The 20,890-nt window shown below is 37.7% G+C and overlaps 1 protein-coding gene across 3 annotated transcripts in view; it reads left to right on the top strand.

The window, feature by feature from the left end:
• Nucleotides 1-16,325, top strand: part of si:dkey-202l22.3 (7 transmembrane receptor domain-containing protein) — a 35,185-nt gene extending 18,860 nt beyond the window's left edge. For all 3 annotated transcript variants that reach the window (XM_062060146.1, XM_062060145.1, XM_062060144.1), the window contains 4 exons: nucleotides 955-1,418; nucleotides 4,991-5,388; nucleotides 14,205-14,348; nucleotides 15,671-16,325. In XM_062060146.1, the coding sequence (XP_061916130.1) occupies nucleotides 956-1,418; nucleotides 4,991-5,388; nucleotides 14,205-14,348; nucleotides 15,671-15,787 (1,122 nt within the window). In that variant the 5' untranslated portion in view covers nucleotide 955 and the 3' untranslated portion in view covers nucleotides 15,788-16,325. The remainder of the gene's footprint in view (nucleotides 1-954; nucleotides 1,419-4,990; nucleotides 5,389-14,204; nucleotides 14,349-15,670) is intronic.
• Nucleotides 16,326-20,890: the final 4,565 nt, after the last annotated feature.

The raw sequence follows: 20,890 nt of genomic DNA, 5'->3' as shown, positions 1-20,890 counted from the left end.
GTTTTACCGGAATGCAACGGAAAGTTGGCACGGGCAAGACGTGAATGTGAGTACATATTTTATTTAACACTATCAAAAAAGAACAAACGAAAGGCGCACACAAAGGCGGAGAACAAACTTGACTATTGAAACAAATCTTGCACAAGAGCAGAAACTATAAACAATAAACAAAAACTTACTTGGCATGGAACGGTGAAACAAACAGCGTGAACTGAGCATGGAATCGTAAACATGGCATGAAGCAGAGTGATGATAATGTCGCCAGGCCGACTGCCTGGCAACTGAAAGCTTAAATAATCGTGACATGATTACAACAGGCGCGTGTGTCCAAATGAGTTTGGTGCGTGAGTCCAAAAAGAAAAGGTGAAACTAATAAGTAGTCATGGAAACAAAACAAGCAAGAGTGCACAACCAGGAACTAAAAAGAGTCCAAAAAATAAACCGCACATGGCCAAACAAAAACATGATCAACAGACATGACAGCTTGTTAAAATGTGTTTTATTTAGTTACTTGCTATAAAACATTTTCATTTCAGAAATTAATAGTCAAAGTCTCGGATCAGGCCAGAATGTTAAACGGAACATTCCTACTTTTATTATTATTTTGTTATTCCGTTACATTGAAACCCTGATTTAATGAGATGTTTCTGTGGTGGATTTTGTCTTCAAACTGAATGAAAGAAATAAAACAGATTTTGATTATATTTGAGTCAATATGTTGTTACAGCGATTAAAAGAGGAAATACAGTATTATCTTTGTAAAGGCAGACTTTTGACACAGAAACTGTTGAGGCTGTTTAGTAAGATTTTACACTGAAAAGTTTTGCTTTGCAATTTTCCCCAAAACTTCCAACGTCAAATTCCTTCCTAGACGTATTGACTGATCTGCCAACCGTGGAATGTGATGAGAAGCATGAAAGAATGACATTTCCTGTTTGTCTTCCATTGGGTCAGCATGGATGTCCTCATGAAAGTGGACCTCACACTGACCAACACCACCAGCCACCCAGGAGAACCTGACCACCTGGACTTAATCAAAACCCAAGGACTGAACCACAGTGACCCACTGAACATGTTTGTGGGCATGGAGCTGCTTCTTCGTTTCAAACCTCTCTTCATGCCGCTCTACTGCCTCGTCGTGGTCATCGCCAGCGTGGGGAACTCCTTCCTGTTGACTTGCATCCTGGTGGATAAAAAACTCCACAACGCCACCAACTTTTTCATCGGAAACCTGGCTGCTGGAGACCTGCTGATGTGTCTGAGCTGCGTGCCGCTGACCATGTCCTATGCCTTCGACAGCCATGGATGGGCTTTTGGGAGACCGCTGTGTCACTTGGTGCCTTTGCTGCAATGTGCTACTGTGTTTGCGTCCGTGCTGTCCCTCACAGCCATCGCTGTGGACCGATACGTCGTCTTAGGTAAGACACATCTTGGAAGCCATGCTTCCTTGGTCCACTCTTCCCCAAGTCTTGCAGTCTGTAGGTGACCTCATTCAATCCTGTATGGATCCTCTTACTGTGGTGTGTCTAAGGATGGGTACCGAAATCGTAGCTTTTGTACAGTTCCAACAAGTATTGTATGAATAATAACCCTAATCTACACTTATTATAGTAGCCCAAATATTCACATTTGCACAACTACAGTAACAAAAGTCCATCCAAAAAGTCATTTATTTTGGATATATCATTTCAAAGAAAAAAGGCACTGGACTTTAAGGGGAACTGCACCTTTTTGGAAGTTTGCCTACCGTTCACAATCATTTTAAGAGTGACAAGAACACACATGTTTTTTATGAAGATGATAAAAAAACACTTGAAAAATGCGGCTAATGGGAGTCACTGTAGTAGCCTTCAAAGCCCTCTAAAACAACTTTAAAACTCTCCAATGTTTTATATACACAGGGCAAGTCTATATATAATGTAGTAACAGACACGTTCATAACAATATGTAATATGTTCAATATTTACCGTATTTTGATCATTTTAATTATTCCCGGGACTGATTTCTTCCGCACACTGATTAGTGTTTCCATAGCAGCGCACGTCTGACTTCCAGTGTGTTTCTACTTCCAGAATCAAACACGTGTGTTTTGTAATCATGGCAGACTTGGTAACAGACAACGAACGACGACTATTTTTGGACAAATGAGGATTCACAACCTTATACTTTTGAAGCTAAATATCTGCTGCTTACAGAAGCGAGCACAAAGGAAGAGTGAGACGTTGGAGCAGACAGCCGGCAGAGGGGGATGAAGGCCATTTTGACGCTAGAAATATGGAATTTGGAAACAAGTTGTTTCGATATAAATGGATTGCTTACCCAAAATCAACAGGAAACGTCCCCAGCTGGACCAGACGAACAACTGTCCATCGAGTGAGTCACTTTAATATCGATCATGATAGATGCAGCACGCCACGCGTGTTAGTACAACTACAGTACATACGCTGTCTGGCTAGCTCAGCTGTGTACAAACAAAACATGAAATGTGGGCTAAAACTTTACAGATACTGTAATATGATTGTTTATGTTTTTCAGGCAGTACAGCTTGGTGTTTTATCGCAGTGTAGTGCATTACAAACTGAAACACGTTCCGTGTTGTTGTAGAAGCTAGCTTATTTCTTGCCGTAGCTAGCTTTTACAGCTAATACTGAAGCACGCCGATGTGTTAGTACGCAAAAAGAAAAAAAAGAAGAAAAGAGTTCACAGGTTACGGAACATAAATGAAGTATTGTTGATGGTTTTTGAATGCTTCTTTAAAGTGATTTAGAGGTCAAATTGATTGCTCCCATTAGCTGCATTGCTAGCCACCGAGTATGAGCTGATTTTTATATGTTAGAAAGCAAAAAGAAAAACTGTTGTCTTCTTGTCTCTCATAATAATTGTGAGCGATAGGCAAAATTCCCCCCAAAAAGTGCGGTTCCCCTCATATTCTGATTTATTTTCTATATTTAGAACACTTCCTTGTGGTCTACGTAACATGTAATGGTCGTTCTTTGGTCAAAAATGTGCATAGATTATGTTTTACAGACCGTTTTAAAGTCTCTGCGGGAAGTCTTACTTACGTAGTTGCACTTCTACAGTGTCTTCTCCCCTCCATACTTGTAGTAGTTTTTAGTGCTTCTATAGCGAGTCTACTAATAGATATAAGTTAAAACTATACGCTACTTTGTGTTAGGAATGGCAACAGCGGAGGGTGCATGTACACAACAAGAGGCTGTCCAATTCTGATTTTTTTTTGTCAAAACCAATCTTTTTAGTGGCCGTTCGCGTTACAAAAAAAAAAAAAAAAAATCTAATGTGAATGCAATCTTACCCGTATGCGGCCATGATGTCTCATGCACTGCAGTGTTTACAGAAGTAAACATGGCTTCCACTCTAGTTGATCTCAGTACTGGCGCACTTGAGGCAATTTCAAGGATTTTGTGCAATCAAAGTCAACATTTTCTGAACCGAATTGTGATTAAGGGCTATATAAGTCAACTTTAATTGATTGATTGACGTGAGTTTCTAAAACGTATTATTTTCACTTGTTTTCAAACATTAGGCCTGTTATAACGTTATAAATAACTGTAAAATATGCATCATTTGTGGAGGACTGATTAATGCCAAAGAGTTACAGTCTGGAAGAGATTCATATGGCAACCATTCCTGGGTGGATCTCGCGTGAGAGGAAATATGGGGGGGTTAATCATTTTGCAATGCAGTCTGCTGAAAATGATGGAAAGCGCCACACTACATAGCAACTGACATTGTGTTCAGAGTTGGAGTTGCCACAAAACACATTTTAAGATATTCAACACTACTGGATGGGAAAAGTGCACTCCCCCCACCCCCAATTCGTCACGTTTCATGTGTCAGGTAATGCGTGACGAATGAGGCCACATGACTCGCTTTCCTACTGTACAAGCGCTCAAGCGAGATGTTATCAATGCATGAACGACTACTTTTGAGTACTTTGTGGGCAGTTATGCTTTGACCTTCCTAAGGAGTTTCCGAAGAAGGGTGGCAGTAGGTCCGGGCCGAGGGCACTGTTCAGGCCAGAAAAGAGATCAGGCTCACCAAAAATGACGATCTTAGTTTCTTTTGTCATTTAAATTGAGACAATTTATGGACATCCAGTCATTTACCTCTTGTAGGCATTAAATTAGTGTTTTAGGTGAGTCTGTTTTGGAAGTAAAGTGTATAAACATTTGCACATCATCTGCTAAGATAGGAAAAGGGATTTTATTTAGTTATTTTTCCAAAATTACCCCTTTTCATTGAAGGCCACACCACAGTAAGGGCTGCCTTTAGAGGGTCGCTTTTTTTTGTTTTTTTATTAATTTAAATTATGCATGCAGGTAATTAATCATCATTAATCAAAATTCGAGTACGATGCATCCGATTAAGAGCAAATTATCATTTAACAGCACTAATGTAAATGTAAATAAATTATATTATCACACATTTGCTGATGCATTTAATTAGATTTTTTATGTACAAATGAATGGGTAACTTGCTTTGAAGTCATAAATAAAGGTGACAAGCAGATATTTAACTATTTATTTTTGTCTTTACAAAAATATTTTTAACACAGTACATGATGTAATGTTTGGCATGATTAGATAATATTTAAATGATATGCATTGTATCACTTATATATATATATGTATAAATATAAAACACTTTTTTTTTTAAAGAACAAATGCATTTAGTAAAACATTGAAGTATTTTATTGAAACATGTTTTCCAGGCTTTAGTGGGCCACGTACACTGACGTGGCGGGCCAGATCTGGCCCTGGGGCCTTGAGTTTGACATCTGTGATGTAGCGATAGAATAATACCGGGCCCAAAATTAATACTTGAGGCGCGCCACAGGTTAGAGGAGATTTTCCAGAAAAATGTCCAAGGTTGACAGCGACAGACCAGATCATTTCTTCAAGCATCAGCTGAAATGTGTTGCTTCCTTTGTGTCTTTCTTTGTCTTGATGTTTCCATTTTCTTCTCTCAGCTCACCCTGTGCGAAGGAGGATCTCTTTGTGGGGTTGTGGCGCGGTGGCGACGGCTGTCTGGCTTTTGTCTCTGGCCTTGGCGGCGCCGCCGTCCTTTTACACACGCTACCTCGACCTGCGGCCCAGTGGCGTAGACCTCGTGGTTTGCGAGGAGTTCTGGCCTGAAAACGGCAATCTGCGACTGCTCTATTCCTGCTTCATCCTCATTGCCTCCTACATGATCCCACTGCTGTCCGTCAGCATCTCGTACTGCGCCATCAGCCTCAGCCTCAAGCGCTATGCGGTACCCGGCGAGCGGGCCGGCGGGAAGCAGCACTGGAAGCAAAAGAGGAGGAAGACCTTCTCGCTGTTGGTGGCCTCAGTGCTCGCCTTTGCTCTCTGCTGGCTGCCTTTGCAGGTAACTATGTCCAAAAAGTCTCTCCATGAATGTTTCATGCTTCATCAAACGCACACACAGGATTAACTGCCCATAAAAGGAATAAATTGTAGACATCGTTATGAGAGATATGATGTTCACCATGAGCCGTGCCAAAGTCTCCCATATTAGATCATCACAGTAATGGGAGAGGCAAGTTAATGCAGCATAGCTGAACAAACATGTCTTCGGTAGATCAAGTAGATCACCACCAAGATAGCAGGATAGCAATTTTGGAGCAATCAGGCTATCATCCCCACAAGAGAGCAGAATATATATCCACAAGTATTGCCAGCTATTTCTACAATAATGATTGTGTTGACTTTTTCAGTGGATAGAAAATCTATACTGCTATATAAGCTGCATACTGACTACTCTAAAGCAGTGTATCTAGGGGAACTGCACTTTTTGGGGGGGATTTTGCTATATAAGCTGTACACTGACTACTCTAAAGCAGTGTATCTAGGGGAACTGCACTTTTTTGGGAGAATTTTGCCTATCGTTCGCAATACAAATGAGAGACAAGAAGACAAAATATATATATATATTTTTTGTGCTATCTGACATATAAAAATCGGCTTGTCCTAAGTGGCTAGCAATGCAGCAAATGGGGGAAATCAATTCTACCTCTAAATCACTTTAAAAATCCATTGAAAAACCGTCACCAATACTTAATTTACGTTCCATAACCTGTATAATAACCAAGCTGTAGCGACATTGTTATTGTGAGAGCGAACACTTTGGAACTCTTTTTCTAGCGTAGTAACACATCGGCATGCTTTCGGTATTAGCCGTAAAAGTTAGCTTCTACGACAACACGAAATGCGTTTCAGTTTGTAATGCACTACACTGCGATAGGACACCAATTTGTACTGACTGAAATACATAAACAATCATATTACAGTATCTGTAAAGTATTAGGCCACATTTCATGTTTTGTTTGTACACAGCGAGCCAGACAGCATATTTACTGTAGTGCTGCGTGTATCATGATCAATATCAAAGTGACTCACTCAATGGACAAATGTTTTTTCCGGTTTATGTGGGTAAGCACTCCATTTATGTCAAAATAGCATGGCTTTAAGTTCCACATTTACAGCGGCAAAGTCACTTTCACCTCACTCTCTTGGCTTTCGTCTGCTCCAAGGTCTCACTCTTCCTTCATGCTCGCTTCTAGAAGCAGTAATTCATCCTCAGTATATTCAGCCTTAAAAAGATAAGCTTGTGAATCCTCATTTGTCCAAAAATAGTCGTCTTTGTTGTCTGTTATTGATTCTGCCATGCTTAGTAAACAAAACTTGCGTTTGTTTCCGGAAGTAGGAACAAACATTTGTTGCCAGAAGTCAGATGTGCGCTGCTGTGGAAACGGAAATAAATGCACGGAAGAAATCAGTCCCAGCAATGATTAAATTTATCAAAATAAGGTAAATATTGAAAATTTTACATATTGTTATGATCGTGTCTGTTACTACATTATATAAATACTTGCAATGTGTACATAAAACGTTGATGGAGGGTTTTGAAGGCTACAACAGTGACTCCCATTAGCTGTATCTTGCTAGCGTTTTTTATCATCTTTCAACTAAAGATAACGATTGTGAACAATAGACAAAATTCCCCCCAAAAAAGTGCAGTTCCCCTTTTACATGTTGGGTTGGGCTGTGAGCGTCCCCGAGACGTCAGCCTAAAAATATTTGTTTCTCAGCTGTGGTTCGTTCAGTACACTTTTCCTCTACTTATGGCAGTAATGACAATCTCAAACAAACAGAAGAAGTCTGGAGCTAAAGTCATAGAGAAGTTTCTTTAGTGCAAAAATTATGACTAAAGTGGTAAAGCTGGGTTTTTCTTTGCATTTCAGTTTAGTTAAAGGGACTGTTTGCAACATTTCCAGATGCTTAGAGCAGTGATTTTCAACCAGTGTGCCGTGAGAGATCGTCAGGTGTGCCGTGGGAAATTATTTAATATCTCCTAATTAGCCATTGTCGGGTGTCTATGCTATAATAAAGTGCGGCAGGTAATGTAATACTCTTCTTTTTCAGTAGGTGGCAGCAGAGGGCGATAAATACCTGTAAAGACAATCGAGTTAGTGCTGCGCGACAGTGACAGTGACAGTTTAGGATCGCAGCAAGAGGAGGCGAGCAAGTGACGGTGATGGAGAAGTTTTAGTGCTTGGTGTGTGGTGAGAAGCTATCCAATAGCGCCATGGTGCCAAGCAAGCTTAAACGCTACTAATAAAAGTCTCAAAAACACCATATCCAAATGAAACACCCTTCCGTTCAAAACAAGCCGATGGACTATTTTGTACGCTTACGTACAAACAATGAGAAACAGGCAACTTTTCTGAGAAAAACCACAAAGGTAAACGAGAGAGCCCTCAAAGCTAGCTTTACCATGAATTGATTAACGCATACTTGCCAACCCTCCCGAATTTTCCGGGAGACTCCCGAATTTCAGTGCCTCTCCCGAAAATCTCCCGGGAAAACCATTCTCCCAAATTTCTCCCGATTTCCAGCCGGACTTAAGGCACGCCCCTTCCAGGTCTGTGCGGACCTGAGTGAGGACAGTCTGTCCTCACGTCTGCTTGGCCAACCAGAAAGTAACCACAGAACATTATACCGTATAGTGTTTTGTGGTTACTTTTTGGTTGGCCAACGGTTTACGTTGTATTTCGCACCCTGACGGCAAGTGTGGGAGTATTTTTTATTTCTTTTTTTAACATTCAACATTTACATACAATCAAAAAATAAATAAATAATCAAAACAAGTACAGAAACAGTACAAAACAGCGCCAGGGGGTTTGTAAACTCAATAAAGCAACTAAAGAAGAATGCAATATATATATATATATATATATATATATATATATATATATATATATATATATATATATATATATATATATATATATATATATATATATGTAACAAAATGTAAAGCCATAGGCTCACACAAGTTCTGTAAATAATCAAAATTTGGAGCACAGCATCGTCGTTTTCACAGCTTTTTGGTTGTTAGAGGTAGAGAGTGTTTTAATGTAGTTCTAAATCTTTTTTAAAGGCACAAAAAACAGGTCGGGTATTGAGAAACTTGCATTTATGAATATAAAACTTAGCCAATAGTATAATGAGGTTGCAAAGGTAAAATTCCTTTTCAAATTTTTTTTCATATAGTGTAAATCCAAATATCACATCTTTAAAACAAAGCACAAATTTGTCATGGGCAAGTGTGGGAGTCGGTTCTGAAGTATGAAGTAAAGAGACGTAACTTCATCACCTCGCCTGGTTATTGACTCCAACCCAGAATATTACACTGCACATACCTATGCTCCTTCAAAACCTGTGCTACTGGCAGCAAAGCATTGCACTTTCAAATACAACAATGAGTAGAGAGGAGTGTTATGTGTATATGTGTAAATAAATGAACACTGAAATTCAAGTATTTATTTTAATTATATGTATATATATATATATATATATATATATATATATATATATATATATATATATATATATATATATATTAAAATACATATATACTATATATATATATATATATATATATATATATATATATATATATATAAAAAATACATATATACATATATTAAAATACATATATACTGTATATATATATATATATATATATATATATATATATATATATATATATAGTTAGAATGAACTGAAAGTCAGGTATGTATTTTATTTATATATATATATATATATATATATATATATATATATATATATATATATATAAATACATACCTGACTTTCAGTTCATTCTAACTATATATATATATATATATATATATATATATATATATATATATATATATATATATAAGAAATACTTGCATTTCAGTGAACTCTAGCTGTAAATATACTCCTTAACCCCGCCCCCGCCCACCTCACAAATCTCCCGAATTTGGAGGTGTCAAGGTTGACAAGTATGGATTAACGACGAATTTAACGTGGACCCCGACTTAAACAAATAGAAAAACGTATTCGGGTGTTACTATTTAGTGGTCAATTGTACGGAATATGTACTGTACTGTGCAATCTACTAATAAAAGTTTCAATCAATCAATCAAAACCTTGTTGCTGAACTCGGGGGGGTATTTTTATTATTTGTATTTATTTTTTTATTTTTTTTTATAAAGAAATACAATCAGGTGTGCTTACGGACTGTATCCCTGCAGACTGTATTGATCTATATTGATATATATAATGTATATATTCTGTTTTTTATGTTGATTTAATAAAAAAATAAAAAAAACATTTTTTTATTTTTTATTTTTATTTTTTTTCCTGTGCGGCCCGGTACTACCGGTCCGCGGCCCGGTGGTTGGGGACCACTGGCTTAGAGGGCGCTGTCACGCCAAATTCCCCCCCCCCCCCCCCCCCCCCCCCCCCTCATTTATTTACTGTTATTCATTTCCGCATATGTCCACGAGTCAAATATGCATTCAGTCAGGAATATCCTCAAGTTAATTTGTCCGATTAATACAGACGTTTTGTTAATGCTATATTATAAAAAATAAAAAAAACAATTTAAAAACACAAGCTATGGGATGACGTGCCCGGAAGTAAATGGGGGGAGGGGGGGGGGGTTTGTAGGGGGGAATACATTTGGCGTGACAGCGACAACTTTCCAATGTATTTTAAGTGTTACATCCCGCCCTTTTACGGCTTTTAGGACGTAATGACGTAACTACGCCCTTACGTAACACATGCACGCGCATTAGCTCTGGTGGGTGTTGTTGGCTAATTATAGAGATTTGCATAGCTAGCATTAGCTGTCTTTAAATGTATATTCTATCATAACAACAGCATGACTACAAAATGTTGCACTGCTTTTGTATGTGTGCACGCCCTCCCTGCGCGTACGTGTTGACGAGACCGGGTGAGTGACCGCCGTAAACACCAGTCATTTTATTTGGGCCGGTAAAATGTTTCTATTACATAAACTTAGTAATTGTGAAAAATGTACACCATTTTAAAACAAATGTGTGCTGGTAAACCATTAATGGTAACACGAGCTAGCCAATGATTTTTGTGTTCAATGTTTTGGTTTGAAAGATGTAACGGAGCAAGTTGCAAACAGCACTTTTAACAATCATATTCATTATTCATTTAGTTTATTTATTTTAGCACAATATATTTATATGTAAGTTTATTTTTCATCAGTTATTAATGAGTCCCTTCCTATGCAGTATATTTGGTTAGTACTTATGTTTCTAATCAGCCTGATTGAGCCTCAGGTGTGTGTTAAATAAATAATAATCTTTGTAACACTTTGTTTCATATCATTTGACATAGTTGTAAACTAAGTAGGTTAGATATAATTATTGAATATGATTAAGGTCAAGAGTGAGTTACTGTTTTTGTGTTAAAATTTAAGTGGCTAGTGGAAAAGTTGGGCCCCGAGGTCAAAAAGCTTCTCTAAAGTAGAGATCGACCGATTTGTTTTTTTTCAGGGCCAATACCAACCATTAGTAGTCAAGGAGGCCCATAACCAATTTTTGGAGCCGATATTTTAATGGTCCGTCTGAGCCCCAGCCTGGCAGAAAAGAGCGCTGGTTAATCCTACTAACTTACTCCCTACTTATCACATTGTTCACATGTTTTTTAAATACTAAATAGCGGCATGATATTTGTATCGTCTGATTTCTTTCTGTTGTAGTTGTAAAAATATATATATATATGCTGATACCGATAAAAGAAGGCGGATATTGTTTTAAGTCAAAATGCCAAATATATCGATGGCGATAATCGGCCCTGCCAACAATCGGTCGATCCCTACTCTAAAGTGCAATACAGTTTCCTTTCTGTAGTATTGTCCCTTGGGAAGTAGCATATGTACCCTTCTCTACTTGTTGGAACTCATGTTTCCCTTTGAAGAACCGCAGCTCACCCAGTGCTGGCAGCACTCATGCAGCCCCAGATACTGACGTTCAATGGATAATAAATCTATACCGCTTTACAGTGATGTGCGGTGACCTTCACGCCAGATGAAGCATCGATGCCATTGTAGTTTTAAGTTTGAATAATTAATGTTAATACAAATTGCTCATTAAGATAACAACAAAAAAAGGGGATTCATTCCCCTTCATAATACTGTTATCAAATATTTAATAATAATAATAATAATAATAACTGGGATTTATATAGCGCTTTTCTAAGTACCCAAAGTCGCTTTACATGTTAAAAACCCATCATTCGTTCACACCTGGTGGTGGTAAGCTACTTTCGTAGCCACAGCTGCCCTGGGGTAGACTGATTTAGTCTCATTCTATTTATTTACTTTTATAAACACGTAAGACGTTTTAATTACTTTCTACGATCAACTCTGGTTTGAGTGAAAGTTTTTGATCTTGGATATATTATCCTCCATGTTGACAGCCTCATTCATTCAGCAGAGCGTAAAAAGCATCTGACGTGTTACAAAAAAAGTAAACATAACGCTGGCTTCCTCACTAAAAAGCGAGAGTTACGACATGCACCTGCTAGCTGAAGTTCACCCACCTTATGCTGACTCACTGCTGGACTCTAGAAAGAGGTTCCGCAGCCTCCGAAGCAGAACCTCCAGGTTCTGTAACAGCTTCTTCCCTCAGGCCGTAAGACTCTTGAACGCATCATAATTATCCCCTCGACTCCCCCCAAAATGGATTAACTCGCTAGAATAAAAAAGACAATATAACATACATACATAAACGTGGATGCATGTGAAAAAGTGCAATATATTTATCTGTACATTAACCTATTTATTTATTTATATATGCACCTTATTGCTTTTTTATCCTGCACTACCATGAGCTTATGTAACAAAATTTCGTTCTTATCTGTACTGTAAAGTTCAAATTTGAATGACAATAAAAAGGAAGTCTAAGTCTCACACTTTGGTGAGTCAGAGTACTACACTGACGATTTTTCTCTATTTATACTCCAATTATCAAGAAGAATGCTGTCAATGAATACATTATGTATGCTGTGGAAGCTACAAATTCATGGAGTAGAAATATTTCTGCAAACATTGTATTGGTGACTTATGAAGTTAATGCATTTGATCAGGAAATGTACAAAAACTCTATAATTTAAATCATACATCATTAAATACATGTATAACACAGTTTAATGGACAAATATTAATATTTATTTTATAAGGCTTTTCCTCCCCTGACCGCACGTCCCTGCTTCCATACAAACTTTACACTGACTACTATCATAGCAAGAATAAATGTACTTTCTATTAGAAGTGTCATGATCCAATATTGATATTATTGGATATCGGTTCGATGTCATTAAAAAAAAAAAAAGATCGAAAAGTTAAAATCTATATGTCCTCCAATAAGCACACAAGGTTGGTCTTTTCTTATATTTTAGTGACGTCTTTTGCAAAAGGTAAACATGGTATAAATAAACATTGATTTTTTGATGGATAAACACTATAGGCTACTAGGAGCTAGCAGCTACACAACAGCTAAGCACACAAGCTGGATATACCTAATAAGATATTGCAGTCTAAAACGACACATTTGTCAAAGTAAACATGTATCAAATAATTATATTGGTATATTACGTACACATTCAAAGTCTGTAAAGTAGAAAAGTATTAAAAAGTAACCAGTAACAAATGTGTCTGCATAATTCAACTTACAGCCTCTTAAGCTTTAATTAATGAGTTATTGTGACCACTAGGTGTCGCCAAAACCACTTTCACTTCAAATGATTTAAAGGCAGCATATTCCATTCCAGTTCAAAGCAAATATGTTAGTGTTTTTCTTGGCTTCCATTGTTATGTGTTTGATTAATTTCACTTGATCAACCTTTTCTAACATTCCCCACCACAAAATCGGATGAATATCAGCAATAATACCGCTGACTGACGTGTTCGTTTGAAACAGTGTAGGCCGAATGCAGCTGAGATAGGCTCCAGCAACTCCCGCGACCCCAAAAGGGACAAGCGGTAGAAAATGGATAGATGGATGGAGGGATAGGTCATACATACATATGCACACTCATTCACTGTACAAACATACATACATACTGTACATACATGTCCAGGGGAAACCGGATTGAGACACGGCACACTGCTAAAGCTTAACCTAGTTTTACCATAACAATCTATAAGGTTAATATAGTCCGCTCCTCTTTCTTTTCCCACTCTTTATCCACTTACATTTGTAATTCAAGTATTCATTACATTTATGTATTGTTGCATTTGAAGCAATTTTAAAGTTGATAGTTGAGGTCTTTATTGTTAGTAGTATTATTCATTATCAATAGTGTTTTTCTCTTGGTATTTTTATTGCTCCATTTGTAGTGCAATAATGTTCATTGTTATTTCTGTGTTACTATTAACTTCATTAACTGGTTCTTTGCTATGATTTCTGGTATCATATTTGTATGTATCATATTTTCTGATGTTATTTTTGTTGTTTTTGTCTCTCTCTCTCTCTGTCTTATTTCCCTCCTGTCTCCGCAATTTCCCCTTCCGTCTTCTTTTTTTTTCTTTTTCCTATTCCGGTCCGGCTTCGCCAAACATTGAATACATCCATTTAATAAAGTCAAATACAAATAAGGCAACAAGAGAAGTATCCCACACTTCTCTTTTGTAAAGCAACACTATGATTTGCTGAGTGGCTGGACAGGACTTGTTAAAATATAATAAAATTAAATAAAATTTTTTAAAAGAAACAGTGTAGGTAACCAAATATTTTGGGATAACTCTAATTGCAGTATTTTATTGCAACAGTAGTTGCTAAAGTACTAACATACATTGTTGGTCTTTCCAAGGTGCTCAACCTCCTACTGGACCTGGACCCAGACTGTGACATCATCGGCAAGCGCTACATAAATGTCCTCCAAGTCTGCTGTCACTTGGTTGCGATGAGCTCGGCGTGTTACAACCCCTTCATCTACGCGTCGCTGCACATCAAGGTACGCATGCACTTGAGGGGCTACCTGTGTCCTTGTCCTCATCAGAGGATGGTGCAGAGGTCCTTGTCCAGGAACTGATCTCATTTACGCAGAGTCCCACCCTGAATTGTGCATGCATGTCCTTTTCTGTCGTATTTACTTGCCAATCATGCAGAAATTATCCACATTTTTGAACTGAAGGCTTATTGGACTGAAGACAGGACTTCTAATAGTCAGATGATGGAACACTGAGCTTGGACATGAAGTATTTTAAAGCAAACGTAGTGTCTTCTCCTTTGACTGATGCTACAGGAGGACATCACTCTGAGGGCTAAAAGGGTCAAATATCTTGGCTGGACTTGTAAATGCTTGACTTCAAAGCGCTAACCGCACTGTGAACTCTCTGCACATGGAACTTAGTCACGTGCACAGGACTGTTTTTGTCCCATGATACACTACATTATTTACTACCACCTTCTTCTCCAAAATGTAAATGTGTACCAGGGCTATTCAGCTGGCAGCCTTGGGGCTAAAACCAGCACAGGAATGACACCACACCGACCCACCGGTTCGGTTCAAAACTTGGTAGACAAACATTTGTGCATTTTTTGTATTCTAATAGTGTGCTTCTGCTGTATAGAGGAACTTGGACCACTGTAAACACATCGGCAGATCCTTGCCTTGACATTTTTAAACACTTGGGTCCAAACTGGTGATGTACATAATTGAGGCGTTCCTCAAGGCACCCCTTCAAGTCCTCTCCTTTTTGGCAGTTTTTTTTCATCATGTTGCTATAGCGTAGTCATTTGTTCAACCTCGTTAATTATTCTAGTGGTGTTCCTCAAGGTTCCATTTCAGGTCCTCCTATTTTTTCATCATTTGGGCTAGTCAGCGAGTTCAGGTCAAAAAACTTATGAGAGACTAACATTTTTGCAGCAGATTCTTAAAAAATACTACAGTGCTGTCATAGAGATAATTGGCAAGCTTTTTTGCAGAAGTTCCATGAAAACAGCTGAGCGCTCCTGTAACCCCAACAAAATAAATAGAACAAAATCAAATGTTTACTATAGGCCTGTGTTTCTTAACCATGTAGGACCGCGAGCGGCGCCGGTTTCTCAGCTGTGATTTGTATGTGCTGTGGTGGTAGGCATTTGTCATACACTTTTTCACCACTTGGGGCAGTAATGACAATCTCAACCAAAACAGCTAAAGTCAGAGAGAAGTTTTTTCAGCGCAACAATTATGACTAAAGTGGTGAAGCTGTATTTACATTTTCACTTTAATTTTATTAAGAGTTTAGTTAGGAAACATATTCATTATTATTTTTTCATCATTTATTTTAGCACAACATCCATCCATCCATCCATCCATCCATCCATCCATCCATTTCCAATCCTGTCCCTTTCCGGGTCGCGGGGTGCTGGAGTCCATCTCAGCTGCATTCGGGCAATGGTATGTAAATGTATTTTTCGTCAGTTATTCTTTAAGTCGCTTCTTATGCAGTATATTTGGTTAGTACCTTTTTTTTCTAATCAGCCTCACCTAAGCCTAAGGTTAATGTGTATATAGATAAGATTAGTTCTTGTGTATATAGGTAAGAATAATCTTTGTGATTAAAATTTGACAGGGTTGTAAACTTTAGGTAGATTAAATATAATTATTGAATACTATCAAAATTAAGAGTAAGATTACTAATTCAATGTCAATATTTAAGTGAGTCTGTACTGGAAAAGTTGGGCCCTGCTATAGAAGACGCTGGCTCTCCGGAATATACAAAATAAGACTAATAGTGCAAGGTGAAGTCAGTGTCTCCAGTCCTTAGCTGTCTGGAAATGTGGCCCCTAAAACAATTTAATTGAATAGCCCTGCTGCATTCGGGCAATGGTATGTAAATGTTTTTTTCGTCAGTTATTCTTTAAGTTGCTTCTTATGCAGTATATTTGGTTAGTACCTTTTTTTTCTAATCAGCCTCACCTAAGTCTAAGGTTAATGTGTATATAGATAAGAATAATCTTTGTGATTAACATATCGTTCATAAAATTTGACAGGGTTGTGAACTTTAAAATTGAGAGTAACATTACTAATTCAATGTCAATATTTAAGTGAGTCTGTACTGGAAAAGTTGGGCCCTGCTATAGAAGACGCTGGCTCTCCGGAATATACAAAATAAGACTAATAGTGCAAGGTGAAGTCAGTTTCTCCAGTCCTTAGCTGTCTGGAAATGTGGCCCCTAAAACAATTTAATTGAATAGCCCTGCTGTACACCAGAGACTTGAATGGAAGATATGGAAACATTTCAAATTGCAAAATTCAACTGTGTTTTTTATCACACAACTACAAAACAAAACTTGTCTTCTTTTAAACACTCTTCTTTTAAACACTCATGTTTTCATTACATCTCGCTAAGATTGTGAAATTGTTGTCTCTTAATTCTCTTAGAAATCCAGTTTTAACGTGAAAAAGAGGGGAGGTTTTTTTTCCTTGTTGTTATTGTTGACTGTATTTAGTTGAAATCCAGGTTCAAACACAGTTTTGTTTGATTTTGGCAATGTTCACCTCATAGTTTGGTATTTTGGTCCAGACCAAAAATGTAAAAAAAAAAAAAAGTTTATTGGTAGGGATATATCAATACGATCGATATACCAATCGATCAGTAATATCAGCAACAAAACAAGTATCGGAATATATCGGCTTGCATCTAAATCTCCAATACAAGCAGTTCTGCAGCACCTTTACTTGTGCAAGCCAGTTAACATCTTAATGTCCTCCATAAAGCACATAAGTTGTCTTCTCTTTTATTTTAATGAAGTTATTTACAAAAGGTAAACATGGTAGGCTATAGGGTACACGACAGCTAAGCACACAAAAGCACACAAGCTAGACGTACATACTACGTGTCCTTAATTGAACAATAAAACACATTTATCATCATAAAATAAATAATGATATTTGCATGTTACTTACACATACTGTACATACAATGTCTCCAAAGCAGAAGCGTATTAAAAAGTATCCAGTAACAAACGTGTCCGCATCATTTAACTTACTCTGTCATGAGCTTGAATTATTAAATCATTGTGCCTAACAGGTGTCGCCGAAAATCAATTACCACTCCACTTTAACTTAAAGCCAGCATAAGTTTATTCTAGATGGTTAATAACAAATAGTTTTGTGTTTTTCCACATTGTTCTCTGAAGTATTTCTTTAATCAAACCTTTTCACACTGAAAAATAGAAGTATGTATGATTTGTGTTCATATTGTATAGGATCGGTATCGGTCAACACTAAATGTTTGTTGTATCGGGATACTGCACCAAAGTAAAGAACATATAGTACAGAAGCATAAAGTCACAACCTGATGAATAGGTTGTTTTTTAATTCTGTGAGTGTGAATGTTGTCTGTCTATCTGTGTTGGCCCTGCGATGAGGTGGCGACTTGTCCTGGGTGTACCCCGCCTTCCGCCCGATTGTAGCTGAGATAGGCTCCAGCGCCCCCCGCGACCCCGAAGGGAATAAGCGGTAGAAAATGGATGAATGGATGGATGGATGGATGTATTTACCGTCTTAGATTTTACTAAAGCTTCCAAAATATACTTTTAAAGAGTGCCGTTGTCAGACACGATGGGAGCAGCACATTATCTCTTACATTTTTATCACTTCTGCAAGCATCTTGCCGTCATTTTAACAGTGCTCTTTGTCTTTGGTCTGTGTACTATTCACATTTGAGCTCAAGTGGACCAAACCGACCCGGAATTGACTTGCTGTTCCGATGATCGCTTAACGTTAGGAAAATTTCATATCACAGTTATCGAGAACAAAATTATCACGTTTATTATTATTTTCATGGTATTGTTGAATGAGCTAAAAAGGTAATAAACAGTGAAATATTTTAACTGAGTTATATTTCTAAAATGTAATTGAATAATTGCATACATTATATACTTTCTTGGCATAAGAAACATTAGATGTTATTCTGGCTTCTTAAGAGCCATATTAGTTTTATTTGGCTGTTTAAATATGTTTTCATGGTACCATTTAAGCTAGCTACTTGCTTCTCCTGTAAATGAGCAGAATCATCAGTCCAAAAGTACGTTTTATGATAAATTTTCTTTACTAACCATAGGAAGGTTCATTATTATATTGTTATTATATTGTATATCGTGCAAAGGCACCTTTGAGGTTTACCTTCCACTTGAACCATGACAGGAAATAACCGTCAAAGCTTGACATTTTGCAAAAGTCTTTATTTGGCTTTATAGTGCAAAGTTTAGTGTATTGTATTTGTTTGTCTTACATACACAATTTAAGTCTGTATTTGTATTTATTTACTGTCCAAGGAATGGGTTTCTTTTGCCATACTTTATTCTTTAATCCCTCGTTTAAGTGAATTTCTGCTAAGAAATCAAGTATTTTTATAGGTAGAGCATAAAAAACCTGTTTATGACTTACTAAATACGTTTTTAACATCATGATTGCCCTCTAGACACGAAATAACATATTTTAGTCACCTTGACACTTGTTTAATCCAATATAATAATGCTGTTTGAGGCTGAGCCAATAAGAGGCCACAGTACTAAATACCACGCTCTGATTGGTTTGGCCTCCTCGAGTGACCGATTCTATTGTTTTGATATTTACAATTTATTTAGTCATGTTCATGCTTGAAAAGGCTGAATTTAGGACAACAAAAATGAAAAATATGCTAAAATAATAATAATAATAATCCATAATATGGTGAAGCACAATGTGGCGAGGGAGGACTGTATTTGCTTTACAGGCTTCTGATTGGTTGGCATCTGCAAATCCTTATTTAGACAAGTGGACAATAAATGTATAAACTGTATAAAATGTTATTGTTTTTTTTTTTTTCAATACGTCAGCACTATTCCTCAACTACTTCAGGATGCGCCGTTTTGTGGGCGGTCTTATTTACGTGGCTCACCTTCGGCAGTGTCTTTTCTCCGTCATCTTTGTTGTAGCGGTGTAGCGTGCAAGGACGGGAGTGGAACAAGTGTCAAAAGATGGAGCTAACTGTTTTAATGACATTCAAACTTTACTTCAATCAACAACGGAGCAGCATCTCCTCATCAATCAATCAATCAATGTTTATTTATATAGCCCTAAATCACAAGTGTCTCAAAGGGCTGCACAAGCCACAACGACATCCTCGGTACAGAGCCCACATACGGGCAAGGAAAAACTCACCCCAGTGGGACGTCGGTGAATGACTATGAGAAACCTTGGAGAGGACCGCATATGTGGGTAACCCCGGGGGGGTTACACACTCATCCGTGGCTCACTAGTGCAATAACACCGAAAATGTGTCCCGTGAAAAAACGTCCGACCGGAACTCTATAATAACTAAAGTTCCTTGGGTGAATAATGTAAACTCACTGCACCGGTATGTTTTAGCCCTTTCATGGCGAGTTTGCTGACAGATATAAGTTAGAACTTTACACTACTTTATATTAGAAATGGCAACAGCGGATAAATGTCCCATAACAAAAAAGAAAAAGAAGAAATTTATCGACTACGGTGTCGCCACAAACTACGAAGGCGGACGCGCACAAATTTTCAGGACTTAGTTAGATCCCAAATACAGATCAGCAGGTACCAGAAGGTAAGAGAAATTGCTTTTGCATAATATTGCGAAACAAAACGCCAGATAATATGTCTTACCTTATACACACACCGTAATAATACTCGTATGTTGAAGCACAGTACAATCCATCGAGCGGTGCGGCTTCATAGCTTACCAAAGTCGTACTAAAACATTTTGATAGATTTTTGAGCGCCGCGTGCAATGTTCTATATTTTCAACGGAACAATTTTGATGTTGTTTACTTGAGTTGCAGTCTACACATATTTGTTATGTGTCACACTTATTTCACCATGTACCAAATAAAATAGCTTTGAGGTCGGTAAGCACAACCAAAATGTTTCCGTACATAAAGCACACTGTCGAGTTTTGAGAAAATTAAAGGATTTTAAGTGTGCCTTATAGTCCGAAAATTCGATATAAGAGATTAGTAAGACATTCATGTTTTTAGTCTATTGAAATCAATTAGAAAGATGTCTGGTGGCATGCATTGTGGTCGTCTGCAGTGAGTCACATTATTGCTATGATATGTTGGGCATTGTCTCCTTTCTTTCTCTCATTTGAGGGAGAAAATAAAAAACAACAATTCTCTCTGTTAAATCTCCAGCGAACCCGATAAGTGGCATGTTTGTTTACTTCAACCAGAGTAGCTCATCAAGGCGTCTGGAATTGAGAGAAGCCATAAGAGAGGACGCGGGTGTCGCTTGAATTACCGCCAATCCACTTCCATTCACTCTGATATCCTGCATGTTTTCATCACATCTGCTGCTAAGTGCGGCGGCACATTCAAGGACGACACCGCTGTGATAACTTAATATGAATATTACGCCACAGGTCGGGGGGGAAAGTCACATTTGGCCTTTAAGGGCAGAAATGTGGACATGAGTCTGTAAATATTGTCCTTAACTTGACGATCCACTTTGCTCTGTTGCCTGGCAGCCTCGTCTGCATGCGTTCCACTAAG

The sequence above is a fragment of the Entelurus aequoreus genome, linkage group LG10 (assembly GCF_033978785.1).
Source record: "Entelurus aequoreus isolate RoL-2023_Sb linkage group LG10, RoL_Eaeq_v1.1, whole genome shotgun sequence".
NCBI lineage: Eukaryota > Metazoa > Chordata > Actinopteri > Syngnathiformes > Syngnathidae > Entelurus > Entelurus aequoreus.
Note: the sequence above shows the minus strand (reverse complement) of the source record. Positions and strands in the feature narration are given on the sequence as shown.